Here is a 15,101-nt window from a genome sequence, read left to right as displayed (position 1 = left end):
TACAGTAAAACTCGTACCTTTCAGTAAATATTGTCTGTAGTCTTACCACTGGAAAGGTATAATTATTTAACACCATTTATTTCATGTTGTTTTAACTAAAAAATGTTTTAAAATGGTGCTTTAAAAAAATAAAAAAATAAAAAGCTATAACTTCAATATTAGTCAAACGAATGGAACAAAACAAATTGTGATAAAATATATTTAATCTCATGATAACTTAAAAAAAAATGCAACAGCAGCCCTACAATAAAATGATTTGAATTATCCATAACTCCAATCTTCAAAGGTTTTTCAGTTTGCAAAGGGTGTATCTGTATTGTTCATTATTTGTTTTAGGACCACAGAGGAGTTCTCTATTTTTAGCCTTTAGTTCAATGTCTAGTTTATTTGCAATATCTAAAAGAAAATCAAAATATATGAATATCAAAGGGTTAATTGTGGTAATTATGTAGAGTTTCAAGACTAATGTAATGTAATACGGTATACTTAAAAAAATAACATCTGTCAGGAAGACAGTATACTTATATGTAACACACTAGAATCTCTGAAAACGCAAAAAAATAACTCTGTTTTAAACCTTGTGCCATAAGCGTCACAAAATTCAAATTTAATGTTTTAATTCATGAAACTGTAGAATTAAAAACTAGAGGTCTATAGATGAGGTAAATTATACAGAGTATTGGCAATATATATTCAGGTACAAGTAGGATAGTAGGATAGTAGGATATATATATATATATATATATATATATATATATATATATATATATATATATATATATATATATATATATATATATATATAAATAACAGCATTTTCTGATTCAGGGGATAATGCCATATGATTTTTTATTATTATTTTTTATATATTTTTTTTTATTTAGGAATATCCACCTGAAAGCCAACCCAAACTGTTTGTGACCTTACCTGTGGCCCCCGAAACAAGGCTGACTTAACAAAATGTGACTGCTGCAGAGGAAAAAGTAAAGTAATAAAACAACAACTGACCATTAACATAGTAGTTATCATTTAATAAAGTAATCTCAAGAATAGAGATTTCAAAAATGATTGTTCACTAAGGGTAAAAAAATATTTTTGTTTATTTTTCCATTCTAATCAGTGTAGGTTTCCACAGTCAGCTCTGTTTCAGGGTGCAGTGCATCACCAATAGTCACGTGTCAAGCAGTTTCTTGGTCTACAGAATAGATAAAGATGTAAAATTTTCAAATTTAGTATTTTTGTGATTGTTTGCTATAAGTGATAAAAGAAAAACATCATGTTTATTACAAGTTTTATTGCAGTCCCTGTCCCCTGCTGCCCTTTTATTCCTGGATGCATGTTAATGTGCTCTCCCAAGACTTTACCTGTGCAACTGTCACTGGTTTAAATGCATTAGGAACAATGGGGTCGATTCACTAAGAATTAAATGACGGCAAATCTTATGCGGTAAAACACTAGATGCGGTAACAATTGTGCAAGTGTTCAATTGACTAAAAATTTGTAGTTAAACACCGAATGCGGTATTTGTTAGTTTTTGCGGTAATTACCACATTAGTTAATGCAGAAATTTACCGCATTGAGCTGGTTGCTAAGGAGTGGGTTGAGAATCTGACTGCGGCATTCTTAACAATAGATGGCTTATCAGCTGTTATCGGCCTTCCCCACTCACAGCTGATTGTAAAAATAAGCCGATAATTTAAAAGTCTAAAAAAACAACATTTAAAAAAAGGGCGTGGCCCCCAAAATACATACCGACCCTTATACAGGAATGCAGCCCGGCAGGTTAGGAAAGGGAGGTGATGAGTGATGATGAATGCCCCCCTCCTGAATCATAACAGGCCACATGCCCTTAACATGGGGGTGCTTTGGGGCAGGGAGCTTTGCTCCCCATTAGAAAAGCACCTTGTCCCCATGTTGATGGGGACAAGGGCCACATCCCCACAACTATGGCCAGTGTTTGTGAGGGTCTGTGGGCAGGGGACTAATCGAAATCTGAAAGCTCCCTTAAAGAAGCCCCCAAGCTCCAAAGCACCCACCTCTCATGTTGAGAGCATGTGGACTGGTATAGTTCAGGAGGGGGGTGCTCACTCACCTCCCTTTTCTGACCTGTTGGGCTGCATGTTTGGATAAGGGTCTGGTATGGACCGGGGGGACCCCATGCCATTTCTTTCATGCTTTTTAATTGTCAGCCCACTGACAGCTGATGAGTCATCGGTTGTTCAGGACCCGGTGGCTGGCTTCTCAGCCCACTGCTTAGCAACCAGCTATTGGTCAAAAAACAGCCTGGGGGCCCCCTGGCCCCCAGCCTGTTTTTTGACAAATACCTCATGTTATACCACCAGCTAAACTGTAACGGTAATTATCACATGTTTTTCAACACTCTGGTTCGTTTGTGAATTGGAGCTTTTATTTGGTATTTACCGGCACTTCTTTTTTTTTGGTAAATACCTCATAATTGCTTTTTTTGTTGAATTGTACATAGTTTACCACATGCAATCATTTATGCAAACGAGTAACATGATAACCTTATCGCATGCGGTAAATGTTAGTGAATCAACCCCAATCTTTCTATCTGTCTATCTATAATGTGAGTTTAGAACAAGAATTACATAAGTTGAACCCCCACTCTAAATGGGTCTGCTTTGCAGAGGTATGTGTTATTGATGACAGTCATCCTTTGGCTCCCAGTTGCTGATATAGGCAAAAAAGAAGTGGCAGCAGTACCAGCAAATCATTTTGTCAAGTGCCTTTATTCCACCACAGTTAATGTTTTACTAAGCAGTTCTTTTCAAACCTAAATACTGTCACTACATATTTGCTTATATCAGCACATGGAACTACAACATTTATGAAACAATTCCTTATACCTATGGTGCTCCACGCTATGCAGAAATAACATAGTGTCATTTTTTGACTGGAGTAAAAATGTAAGTCAGATGTCTATAATAATCTGCTCCAATTTAAAAAAGAATCTTCTACATGAAGATATTATCAAGGTCATCATTTTTAACATGATGAAGTTTTCATACTAGCTATCATCTGCCCATTTTTTTTCTTTAAGGCTACTTAAGTTCATTATTTACCTATTGGATATAACTTATGATATGATTTTAAAGGCAGACTTGTACCTTTCATATATATCCCAATAAGCCATAAAGTATGTGCACTCATAAGCAGGGCTAAAAGTAATGTGGAAAAGCAACATAGATATGTATTCAACAATTTTACCAGTACGCATTAACCAAAAAAGAAAATGCTTTTCAACAGTGCAATGGTTGAATGCATTTATATTATATAAACATTATTCTTTGCTTTTTCTACAGAGTCCTCTCTGCTCATGCTTTACATCCAAAACGTCCCAATGGAAGAAAGCAAACTACACTGGTGACTTCAGAGACAACTGAAGTAATAAACACAACAGAACTCTGCCATTGATCGCAGAGTTACCACGTTAATTGTTAAATAGGATTTTCTACAAATATACAACATATAAAAACTGTTAAATATATAACTTTAGGCTTTTCAAAATACATTTAATGATCTCTTTCAAACAAGTGTCACTTTTGTTCTTTAATTTTCTCTCTGGTGCTAAATGGTATACCGAATGAGGCCACAGGTGACCTAACATGCTCTTTTGCAAATACTGTTTTATCCAATTTCATCTATCAAAATGGAATTGTAGAAGAGGCCTATTTTACTGGTTAAAAGTGAAAATGAGTTTTAGTATGGGAATGTCATTCTAAGTACAGAGGAATAAAGATATCATTAAGACAGTTTCTGTTTTGTGAAATGTGTTTTAAAACATAGGCTGTTATTGTTTCTCCATGCTCCATTAGGTTTCTTAGTTTTTTTTTTTGAAGAGCTATATTCTTCATCCATTTTGCTGCAGATGTCCCAATAGATGTCCACTGGATAGTAAAACCCCAGTTTTGGAAATGCTGAGAACGTGTGTTTTGTTAAATCATAAGTAAGCATTCATGTTAAACTTTTACAAGTAATCCCAATATGCTTGATGAGATTAGGTATTTGTCCATTTTTAACATAGGCTGTACTCTTTGGTCTATTTTATTTAAATCCAACACATAAGAAAATTCACACAGTCCAGGGCACAAGAAGTCAATCTCTTTTGCACCTCAGTCCTCTTGTAGACAAAACAGTCTTCCTTCTAAGGCTGATTGGGGTGGTCGAATACCCTTCAAATTGATAGAATATTCAATTTCAAACAAGTCGGTAACATCAAGTCTACACGTACCATCGATGAAATGTTAACCATGAACTGTATTGCTAATGCCCAAGCGTATCTTGAACCAGTGTAGAGTATCCTTATCTCTTGTGATCCTTTACATGGAAGGACAAAATTTAGCTCATAATGTAGAGAAATTATGCAGTCTTTTATGAGATACTGGGGAACAGACGGAGTTGATGACATACAAGATGATGATCCACAGCAGTGAAATTGTCTAAAGTACATTGTTCTCACAAGCTTGAACTCCTTCTGCAGCGTACTGTTGTTGCATTTGTCAGGAGACCTGTAGATCAATAAACACACACACTGTAAGTCAATATTTTACTTTCAAGTCTCTATTGTTCACTGCTAAATGTAACCTTTTGTAAGTATGCTCACATCTCAAAGGAACCTATAATGAACTAAACAATGCTCTTTCCAACAGTGGAATATATACTCAGAAAATATGATGCAGATAAGGACTTTATATTGTCAGAAATAATTAGGAAATTATTGAAAAAAAAACGAATGTCACCCCACTTTCTGTTAGCAAGTTGTTACTTTAATAAATGCAAGTTTATTAAAAAAAACAAATAATTATTTTATGTCATTATTAAACACAGTAATAGTGACACCTTGCTATAATGCTTTCTTTTGTGTGAATTATCCCTAAAATTATGGGTACTCTTTTTACATGACATAGAAAATTTAATTCTACTAATATGTTTTCTAAGCCACCCCTTGATTCATTTTGAAGTGTAAATGCAGTGTTGTTATTTTTTAAACTTACTAAGGACTTTTATGGCATTTTTCTGTAGGAAATCAAAATGCAGGTTTGTAATGATTTTCCACATGTCTCTGAGATATCTCTTCATTTTGTGGTCTAACATTAGTAAGGTGTCACAAAAACATTATGAGAAAGCGGTATATTGTTAAAACAATAAGGGTAAAATGTATAATTGTTTCCAATTTCACTTTTAGGTGTGTTGAAGCACACGAACAACATCAACAGAAAGTTGGATTATTAGCAAAATAAATAGAAAAACTAATATTAAGAGTATAAGGAACCAGAATAAAGTAAGGTGGACAACAGAACCTGGATAGAAAACTTAAATTGTGTATAATAATAATAATAATAATCATAATAACATAGAGCCAAAATCACTGACCATGTGTGGCCAGATAGTTAAGTTTGAGCAATGACATTGACATGACCATAGCCATATTTGGTCAATGACATGACCTAGGAGAACCTTTGCCGTTGTTTTCATTTAGTGGCAAATCTGGGAGATATCATTTAGCATGAGTGAGTGACAGGAGCAGATTGTGTCAGCAGTTAGCAGTTTTATTTTATTTTTTCAGGTCAGTAAGAATGATTCATCAAGATTGATGTGCATCTGCATTACTGAACAACATGAATGACAATGGAAGTACAATCTTGGGTTTAAAAAAAAAATCTGTGGTGTGGTGTGGTGCTATTGACTATTTACTTTTTTGTGAATGAGTAGGGGCACTATATACCCCCACTCATGCACAGGGTATGGTTAAGGAGGAAGGGGCTTCATGCTTCCTTTCCCAACCTGTGATGCTGCATGCTGATAAAGTCTGGTTTGGATTTTAGGGGAACCTCACGCTTTTTTGGTTTATTTTTTGTATGAGCTTACCAATTAAAATACATACCTATTAACATTTATACAAGACCTGAAGATTCTGGTGTGAAACTTGGAGGTAATTTTTAATATTTCGCTCTAAGCATTATTTAAATTGCTGTTCCAATCTGAATTTGTACATGATTCATAGGGCTACGCACAGCCCCCCATACTATTTCATTTGACAATCCTTTCCTTATTAGCCTAAAAAATGGCCATTGCTGGTTTTAACATTCAGCTCCCAATAATCACAATGGAGTTAGGATTGGGAACCTGAGCTTCATCTAAGTTCCTCAAATACACTGTGTAGATGATTGTATTATTGCATCAGAAATGGAACAAAATACGTTTATTTATTGCTGAACATCAATAGTAAACTTGGAACTTTTAGTAGCATTTGTCAGGATCATCATGATAACTGAATAATGACCATCACGGTAAAACCAAACAAATGGCTCCAGATGGTGTGAACTACAAATGTAGCATGTAGTAGGAAAAATCTCCCCTCAGCATTTTCCTATGTAAATAACTTCTACTTGTCAGGTCACCTGAGGCCAGGTGGGAGATGCATGTCGTTGGGCTCAGGAGTGCACCGCTAAGGTAGTGGATCCATGCAGCTGACTGCTGCGGATGGAGCTCTGGGTGATTCAGGAAAGCAGGTCCTCTGGAGCACCGGCACAAATCACACTGGGAGCTAGAGCATGAGATTCCCCAGGGCGCGGAGTCTAAGAACCAGCAGGTGTTCACCAGAGCCCCTAGGGGATGGGCTTCGCTGCAACTGGCTCCAGGTTGCGCCCCCCATGGTCTTCCAGCTTATGTTAATGGTACACTACTGAAGAATAGAGAGGAAGAAGCAGACTGGAACAAAAAGGGATAGACAGGAGATAGCCAAAAGGTTGGGGCAAGCAGACAGGGGTAGTCAAAGAACATGCCAAAGGTCAGGGAATGAAGCAGACAAGGATAGTCAAGAACAAGCCAAGGACTATAAACAAAATCAGATGTAGAGCACACGGTAAGACACACACACAAAGCCAAACACACAATATTGATCGGCGAGGCTGGCTTGCAATGTACAGATTAATATAGTGTTCCCAGTTAGAGGCTGGGGTGGAGCCATGCATGAGGGAAGATTACTTAAGCAGACCGGTGTGAGAGTGCAGGCCCTAAAGCTGATACACAACCAGAGGAAAGCAGAAAGACATGGCATGAAAGTATTCATGCAGATTCATGACAGTACCCCCCCTCTTATGAGTCTTCCCCTGCTTGGGACCAGGCTTGGAGGGGAACTTCAAATGGAATGTCCTCAGAGGACAAGACACAAAGTTTTAAGGTGCAGTAATCCAAGACCTCTCCTCAAGACCAAACCTTTTCCAATGCACAAGAATGCCTTTACAGAGCCAGGAATCCAGAACTTGACTAATCTTGTACTTTAGATTATCCTCAGAGACCGGTACCAAGGTAGGGGGAGAACGAGAGGACTTATTGAGGACTGAAGGCTTCTTAGGAATGGGCAAGGGTATGACAAGACCAGCAGGAGCCTAAAGAGGGGCCCCCAGACCCTTAAAGATGAGCTGGACATCCAGCACAGGACCATCAGACTGGGCAGTGGATCCCTGAGGTTAAGTTGGTTAGCAGGTGACGTGTCACAGGAGTCAAGCCAGATAGCTGAAACACAAGCAGATTGCCAAGAGCCCTGAAAAAAAGGTTGAACGCCCCACCTGGACAAATGAGGCTGTCTATCCAAAGGATTGATTGAACCTCTTAGATAGGTATGAATGGATGTAGCAATAGTAGGGTGAGGCCAAGTTATAGAAGGTCCTGAATAAAAAAGAGCAGGAGGCTCAATGAGCATGGGTTGGACTTGCATAACTGGTGCAGAGGCCGACTGAATCGCATCGGCAGGTGTAGCGACTACCTGAATCGCATCAAAGGAGTAGCGACTGTGGAATTTTGCGAACAAGTTAGCCTGGCTGTGCGTCCAAGGGAGTTTAGGGACAGGGAAAGGTAGATGGTTATGCAAACTGGAGTGAATGATCAGCTCAGGTTTGTAGGTGGGCTCCTCATCCAGAGTGTCCAATGACCCAAAGAGTGCACCAGCCCAACTTTTTTCAGGACACATCCCAGAAATCGCTATACGCAGCAGGAAGAGCAGAAGATACTGAGATGTGGCAACAGGAAGTTTCTCTTTTGGGGCAGCCCTTAGTAGGCAGGACGGGCAACAGGAGGAACCCCAAGCCAGGATCTGCCCAGCAGTCCAGTTAACAAGTGGAAAATGGAGCCAACAAAGACCCAACACAATAGGAGTTAAGGCCTTAGGTAAGATAAGGAAGGATATCCACTCCTGGTGGAGTGTCTTTACCAACATCTTAACAGGTATTCATGACACTACTATGCTATTTTTGTGTAATTTACACCATTGGAAGCCATTTTTTAATTTTGTTATGACCGCAATATGTATATATACGTGATGATTTTGAAATGGTTTACCAGGGTTATGGCTGAGGCTATCAGCCATAACCCTAGTATTTTTGTTTCAGCTGACAATTCTCTTTCTCATAAAAGTGGTCCGAGAGGCTGATTAGACTTGGATGTGCAAGCTCACCGTTCTTATAATATGATGCTTTGTGTGGCTGTCAATAGAGGTGAAGAGAGACCAGATCATCTTTATGACCTAAGAGGACCGGAGCGATGTCATGACGTCACTTCCAGTCTAGGGCAAAAGTAAACAATTTTTTTTAAAGCATAAGGTCAATAGATTTGTTTTTACTTTTAAAGGTAGAGGAGAGATTTGGGGTCTTATAGACCATAGATCTTTCCATAAAGAAGACCTTGCATCCCTTATTTCTATTACAAGGGGTATTTACATTCCTTGTAATAGGAATAAAGGTGATAAAAAAAAATAAATAAATTAAGGGGCCGTGTAAAAAATAAAAAAAATTAAAAATTAAAAAAATGAAAGCACCCCCATCCCTCTGTGCTTGCACACATAAGCGAGCACATACGTAAGTCACAGATTCCCTGGTATAGATTTTAGACAGAAAAACCAGTAAGACACAGAAAGGAGTTTACCAGATGACCCCATTAGCACACACCCTTTACCCTTTAACTAAGTTTTCACAGCATCCCCAACATTTCTCCATGCCTGCATTTGCCTGGCTTCCCCAGACAGGCTCAGGCTGCATGCTAAACTCCCTGGGGCCGCATGCAGCACACAGGACACCCATGATGTATTGCAAGGGCCTGCCTGATTGGATACAGAGTGACTGGATAGATGGTGTGCTCTCCTAATATATAATTTTGGTAAATCTAAAGGAGATTGTAAAATTAGATTGTATAGTGTATGGTCACATTTATACACCTAAAATTACCTAGTTGCACTTCCATTGTCATTATTTGTTAACGACACACCAAACACAGAAGCAAACACACATTTTGCCACATGAAATAACATATGACAAATGCAGTAAAAAACACGCAACTCGCACCATGCCAAAATGTCCCATTAATTACCTTAACCATGTGTAGCACAGCCCATTGAAATCAAGGGGCTACCCTATGCATGTCACGGATAAAATGAGCCACAAAACATGCGCTCCCACTGCTCTAGGTGTGAATGGGACCTAAAAGTGAAATTGCTGTGTTTACGCTAGAACAATGAGGCTCAATTCACATCTGTGTGTTCCCAAACACATTGAATACTGCACAGAAAATGCACTCTTTTCCATGCATTTCAAAAATGCTGCAAATGTGCATTGTGTTGTCATTACATGCTAAAGGCATCACAAGTGTGTCAAACACACCAAAAACTGTGGTAACGCACCATGCTCCACAAAGTTCTGGAGCTTCTGGGGGGTGATTGTTGTGTGTAGGGCAGCCCACTCAAGTAAAAATGAGTGAAAACACTCCAAAACAACCAAAACAAATGAATACGGGAATGTGAGTTTTCGCAACGTGGAGATGTGAACGAGGCCAGTGTCTCCATCCACTCCCTCCTATGTACTTGTAAAAAGGTGATCATACATTATGCAATCTGATTGTACAATTTTCTTCAGATTTACCAGAACTATGGAATTGGAGGACACACCTGAACAATCTATTCAATTTGTTTCGAATTCAGACAGGCTTTTGTACTACATAGCTGATAATAAATATAGTTACATAGTTACATAGTTAGTCAGGTCAAAAAAAGACACAAGTCCATTCAGTTCAACCACAAAAAAAAATATAAAGGATATTGTACAGTCAGATTGTATAGGAAGTGGGTGGAAGGTAGTATTGTAATGAGGTGTGGTCCAGAGTAGGGATGAGCTTCGTGTTCGAGTCGAACATACGTTCGACTCGAACATTGGCTGTTCGTCCGTTCGGCGAAGTCCGAACATTTTGGTCCGTTCGCGTCAAATTCGTGTGGCGCTCACGGCCCAAATGCACTGCAATGGCGCAGTGCATTGCTGGCTCATGATTGGCCAAGCATGCACTGTGACCCCGCATGCTTGGCCAATCGCAGCGCCAGCAGCGAGGAGAGCCATGATTGGCCACATGCAGGATGCCTGTGGCCAATCATAGCTCAAGCTGTGTGGTGCACCCCCCACACTATATAAGGCCGCCAGCGCGGCGGCCTTGTGTAGTGTGTTGGCGTCTGAAGCAGTGGGTGTTCTGTGTACCTTCAACACAGTACACACCGATCGTTTTCGGCCGATTTTTGATCTTGCTGTTGTGTAGTGGTTATTGTCTGCGTGCCCTGACCGCAGTATACACCGCTATATTCACCTCACCTATATAGCTAGTGATCTATCTTTTATAATAGAGCTTGCAGTCAGTAGTGTTAGGAGTGCGTGCTGTCTGCGTGCTCTGTACCCAGTACATACCGCTATATCCACCTACATAGCTCTTCTCTATTTGAGACCACTTGCCATCTGCAGGAGTTATTGGAAGTTGTGTGTGCCTCCAGCACAGCACAGTATACATCTGTATATACCCCTTTATCTCTGGTGTTCTATAATAAAGGCATCTGCAGGAGTTAGTGGGTGTTGTGTGCCTCTAGCACAATATACACTACCCAACTGCTTTTTTACCCAACTCCCTTCAGGCCATTACCATGTCTGGAAGGCCAGCAAGGAGAGGCAGACAGGCGCGAGCCGATAAAAGACGGCAAGCAGGCTCTGTGTCTAGAGACAACAGTGCTGGTCGTGGACGCGGTGCATTGTTATCAGCACGTGGCCATGGGACACGCTTGTCCTTCTTTTCGGCAGCTGGACATGTTGAACCGCAACATGCCAACGACTTGGTAGAGTGGATGACCAAGCCCTCTTCATCCTCCTCATCCTCTCTCACCCAGTCTCAGGGTACTAGCAAAGCAGCTGCCAACGCATCGTCTTCCCTCCTCTCAATGTCATCATCAGTGACTCCTTCCCTAGACCCACCACGTCCTCCTGAGGAGTCTCCTGAACTCTTTGAGCACAGTGTTGGGTACATGCTCCAGGAGGATGCCCAGTGTTTTGTGGGCTCTGATGATGACACTCAGCTAGAGGAAGGCAGTAGCGTGAGCGCAGAGAGAGGGGATGCTCAAGAAGGACAGCAATCTGGCAGTCATGTTCCACAAGCTGCAGCATACTGCCAGGTTTGCTACAGCGATGAAGAGGGGATGATGAGGGCACTGACTCCACGTGGGTGCCTGGAAGGAGAGAGGAGGAGGAGGAGGAGGAGGAGGCACATGTCCAACGAGGCAGGATGCCCTCCGGGGGCCAGCTTAGGGGCAGCACACCGACTGAATCACACCGCAGAGCTCCGCCTGTGCATCAGATCGCACCGCTGCTATTTGCAACATATGTCTCAAGCGTATCTCACGTGGCCAAAACATCAGCCGCTGGGGCACCACATGCTTGACCAGACATATGTTGACCTGCCATGCAGCTCGTTGGCAAGCGTACCTCAAAGACCCACACCAAAGAACAAAGCGGACCTCTCCTTGCTCCTCATCAGCTGGCATCTCCAACCCCACTAGACCTTCAGTCCTCTCTGAAACCTGCTCTGAGAGGAATGAAGGTGTAGAATTAGGTGTGTCACAGCCAAGTGCTTCCGGGAACTCTGCTAGTGGTACACCCACTTCCGATTATAGCAGGCAAATGTCCCTGCCCCAGCTGCTGGACCGGTGAAAGAAGTTCACTCCCAGCCATCCACAAGCCCAGCGGTTGAATGCTAGCTTGGCTAAATTGCTAGCACTTCAACTGCTGCCTTTTCAGTTGGTAGACTCGGCCCCCTTCCGTGAGTTTGTACAATGTGCGGTTCCTCAGTGGCAGGTCCCCAAACGCCACTTTTTCTCACGGAAGGCGATTCCGGCTCTCTACCGGCATGTGGAAGGCAATGTCCTTGCCTCGCTGGACAGGGCGGTCAGCGGTAAGGTGCATATTACCGCTGACTCATGGTCCAGCAGGCATGGACAGGGACGTTACCTGTCTTTCACGGCCCATTGGGTCACTCTTCTGGCAGCTGGGAAGGATGCAGGACAAGGTGCAGTAGTGTTGGAGGTTGTTCTGCCACCACGCCTCCAAAATGCTACTATTGGTTGTGACACACCTCTCTCCTCCACCCCCTCCTCTTCTTTTTCCTCCATGGCCTCTTCCAGTGCTCTGTCCTCAGAACCAGTGGTGCTCCGTAGGCGTTCCAGGGGCTACGCAAGTACGCAGGCAAAACGATGCCATGCCGTGCTTGCGCTGGTTTGTTTGGGGGACAGGAGCCACACTGGGGCGGATGTTTTGTCAGCTCTGCAGGGGCAGGCCGAGAGGTGGTTGACGCCACGCCAGCTTAAGCCAGGAATGGTGGTTTGCGACAATGGCACCAACCTCCTCTCCGCCCTCCGACAGGGACAACTGACCCATGTGCCCTGTGTAGCTCACGTCCTTAACCTGGTGGTGCAGCGGTTCTTGGGCAGGTACCCCGGCTTACAGGATGTCCTGAAGCAGGCCAGGAAAGTCTGTGTGCATTTCCGCCGATCATTTAATGCCTGTGCTCGGCTGGCTGAGCTCCAAAAGGAGTTGAACCTGCCCAAGAACCGCCTTATATGTGACATGCCCACCAGATGGAACTTAACATTGGCCATGCTGCAGCGGCTGCACACGCAGCAGAGGGCCATCAATGAGTACCTGTGCGACTACGGTATCAGGACAGGGTCAGGGGAGCTCGGTTTTTTCTCACCACGCCAGTGGAGCATGATCAGGGATGCATGCACTGTCCTGTCACCGTTTGAGGAGGCCACAAGGATGGTGAGCAGTGACAGTGCATGCATCAGTGACACTATACCTCTTGTCCACCTCTTGGAGCATACGCTGCATGGAATAATGGACAGGGCACTTGAGGCAGAACAGAGGCAGGAAGAGGAGGACTTCCTTGCCTCTCAAGGCCCCCTTTATCCAGACAGTGTTCCTGCTGTGCCACCCATCACACAGGAAGAGGATGAGGAGGAGGAAGAGGAGGAGGAGAATGATTGTGTCAGCATGGAGGTGGAGGCTGGCACTCAGCATCAGCAGCAGCAGTCTTGTAGGGATGATTTACAGTCCCAAGAAACACGTGGACTTGTACGTGGCTGGGAGGAGGTAGCTGCGGATCATGTTGTCCTTAGTGACCCAGAGGACTCCGGACCGAATGCCTCAGCTAACCTACGCTGCATGGCCTCCCTGATCCTGCCAAGCCTGCGGAAGGATCCTCGTATTCTTCGGATCAAGGAGAGGGACCATTACTGGCTGGCCACTCTCCTTGATCCACGGTACAAGGGTAAGGTTGCCGACCTTATCTTGCCATCGCAGAGGGAGCAGAGGATGAGACATCTCTGGGAAGCCTTGCAGAAAGGTCTGTGCAACGCGTTCCCAGAGACTGGGAGGTTACAAACTCCTGGTCCTGGACAACGTGTTGCTGAGGCATCGGTCAGAAGGAGCGGTGGAGAAGGTGGCCGTCTGACTGATGCTTTCAGACAATTTTTTAGTCCGCAGCCCCAAGGTATAATCGGTTCCAGCACCCATCGCCAGCGTCTGATTTACATGGTGCAGGAATACCTAGGGGCAAGGTCAGACTTGGACACCTTTCCCACCGAAAATCCTCTGGCTTACTGGGTCTTGAGGATGGATCACTGGCCAGAGCTTGCACAGTATGCAATTGAGCTACTGGCCTGTCCTGCATCCAGCGTTCTTTCGGAACGCACCTTCAGTGCTGCTGGTGGCTTTGTTACCGATCACAGGGTGCGCCTGTGCACCAAATCAGTTGATCGACTGACCTTCATCAAGATGAATCTGTCTTGGATCACCCACAGCTACCAAGCACCTGAAGCTGATGTAACAGAATCATTTTTTTTTGAAATATCACATCCCTTCAAGACTGCCTATGTTGATGCTGAGTGACTGTCCTGTTATGTTGATTGTCTATCCTCTTCCTCCTCCGCTGATATGTTGGAAGAACATTTCTGGTTCTGGTTGATGCCATCAGCCCAATTTTTCTGCCCCTGTTTAACAGGGGCGTTTAAGTACAATTTTTGATGCAATGATTTGCAGCAGGGCTAATTCCTGCAATCAAACAAGAGTATATGGGAGAGGTTGCAGTGTGGTGGCACCAGCACCAGTGCCTAAGGCCCAATTTTTCTGCCCCTGTTTAACAGGGGCGTTTAATTACAATTTTTGATGCAATGCTTTGCAGCAGGGCTAATTCCTGCATTAAAACTAGAGTATATGGCAGAGGTTGGTGTGTGGTGGCACCAGCACCAGTGCCTAAGGCCCAATTTTTCTGCCCCTGTTTAACAGGGGCATTTAAGTACAAATTTTGATGCAATGCTTTGCAGCAGGGCTAATTCCTGCAATAAAACTAGAGTATATGGAAGAGGTTGCAGTGTGGTGGCACCAGCAGCAGTGCCTAAGGCCAAATTTTTCTGCCCCTGTTTAACAGGGGCGTTTAAGTACAATTTTTGATGCAATGCTTTGCAGCAGGGCTAATTCCTGCAATAAAACTAGAGTATATGGCAGAGGTTGCAGTGTGGTGGCACCCTTCCTCTGCCCACCCAGAGTAACGGTGAGGACTTATAGTGTTGTGGCACCAGCACCACAACCACCAAAGGTCAATTTTTCTACCACTGTTCAACAATGGCATGTAATTACAATTCTTGATATAATCGTTCACAGCAGGGCGCTCCAGCGCCCACCAAGAGTCACTTTGAGGGCTTACAATGTTGTGGCAAAACCAACACCTTG

The 15,101-nt window shown here is 43.0% G+C and overlaps 1 protein-coding gene across 2 annotated transcripts in view; it reads right to left on the bottom strand.

Annotated features, from left to right (window-relative positions):
• Positions 1-1,082: 1,082 nt before the first annotated feature.
• TAFA5 (TAFA chemokine like family member 5) overlaps positions 1,083-15,101 on the bottom strand; it is a 629,519-nt gene continuing 615,500 nt past the window's right edge. For both annotated transcript variants that reach the window (XM_077473263.1, XM_077473264.1), the window contains one exon: positions 1,083-4,529. In XM_077473263.1, the coding sequence (XP_077329389.1) occupies positions 4,521-4,529 (9 nt within the window). In that variant the 3' untranslated portion in view covers positions 1,083-4,520. The remainder of the gene's footprint in view (positions 4,530-15,101) is intronic.

This window comes from Lithobates pipiens, unplaced genomic scaffold, assembly GCF_037356315.1.
Source record: "Lithobates pipiens isolate NorthernLeopardFrog02 unplaced genomic scaffold, aLitPip1_a1.2 Scaffold_8, whole genome shotgun sequence".
In the NCBI taxonomy this organism is placed as follows: Eukaryota; Metazoa; Chordata; class Amphibia; order Anura; family Ranidae; genus Lithobates; species Lithobates pipiens.
The sequence above is the reverse complement of the archived record's forward strand: the minus strand, read 5'-3'. Positions and strand labels throughout refer to the sequence as shown.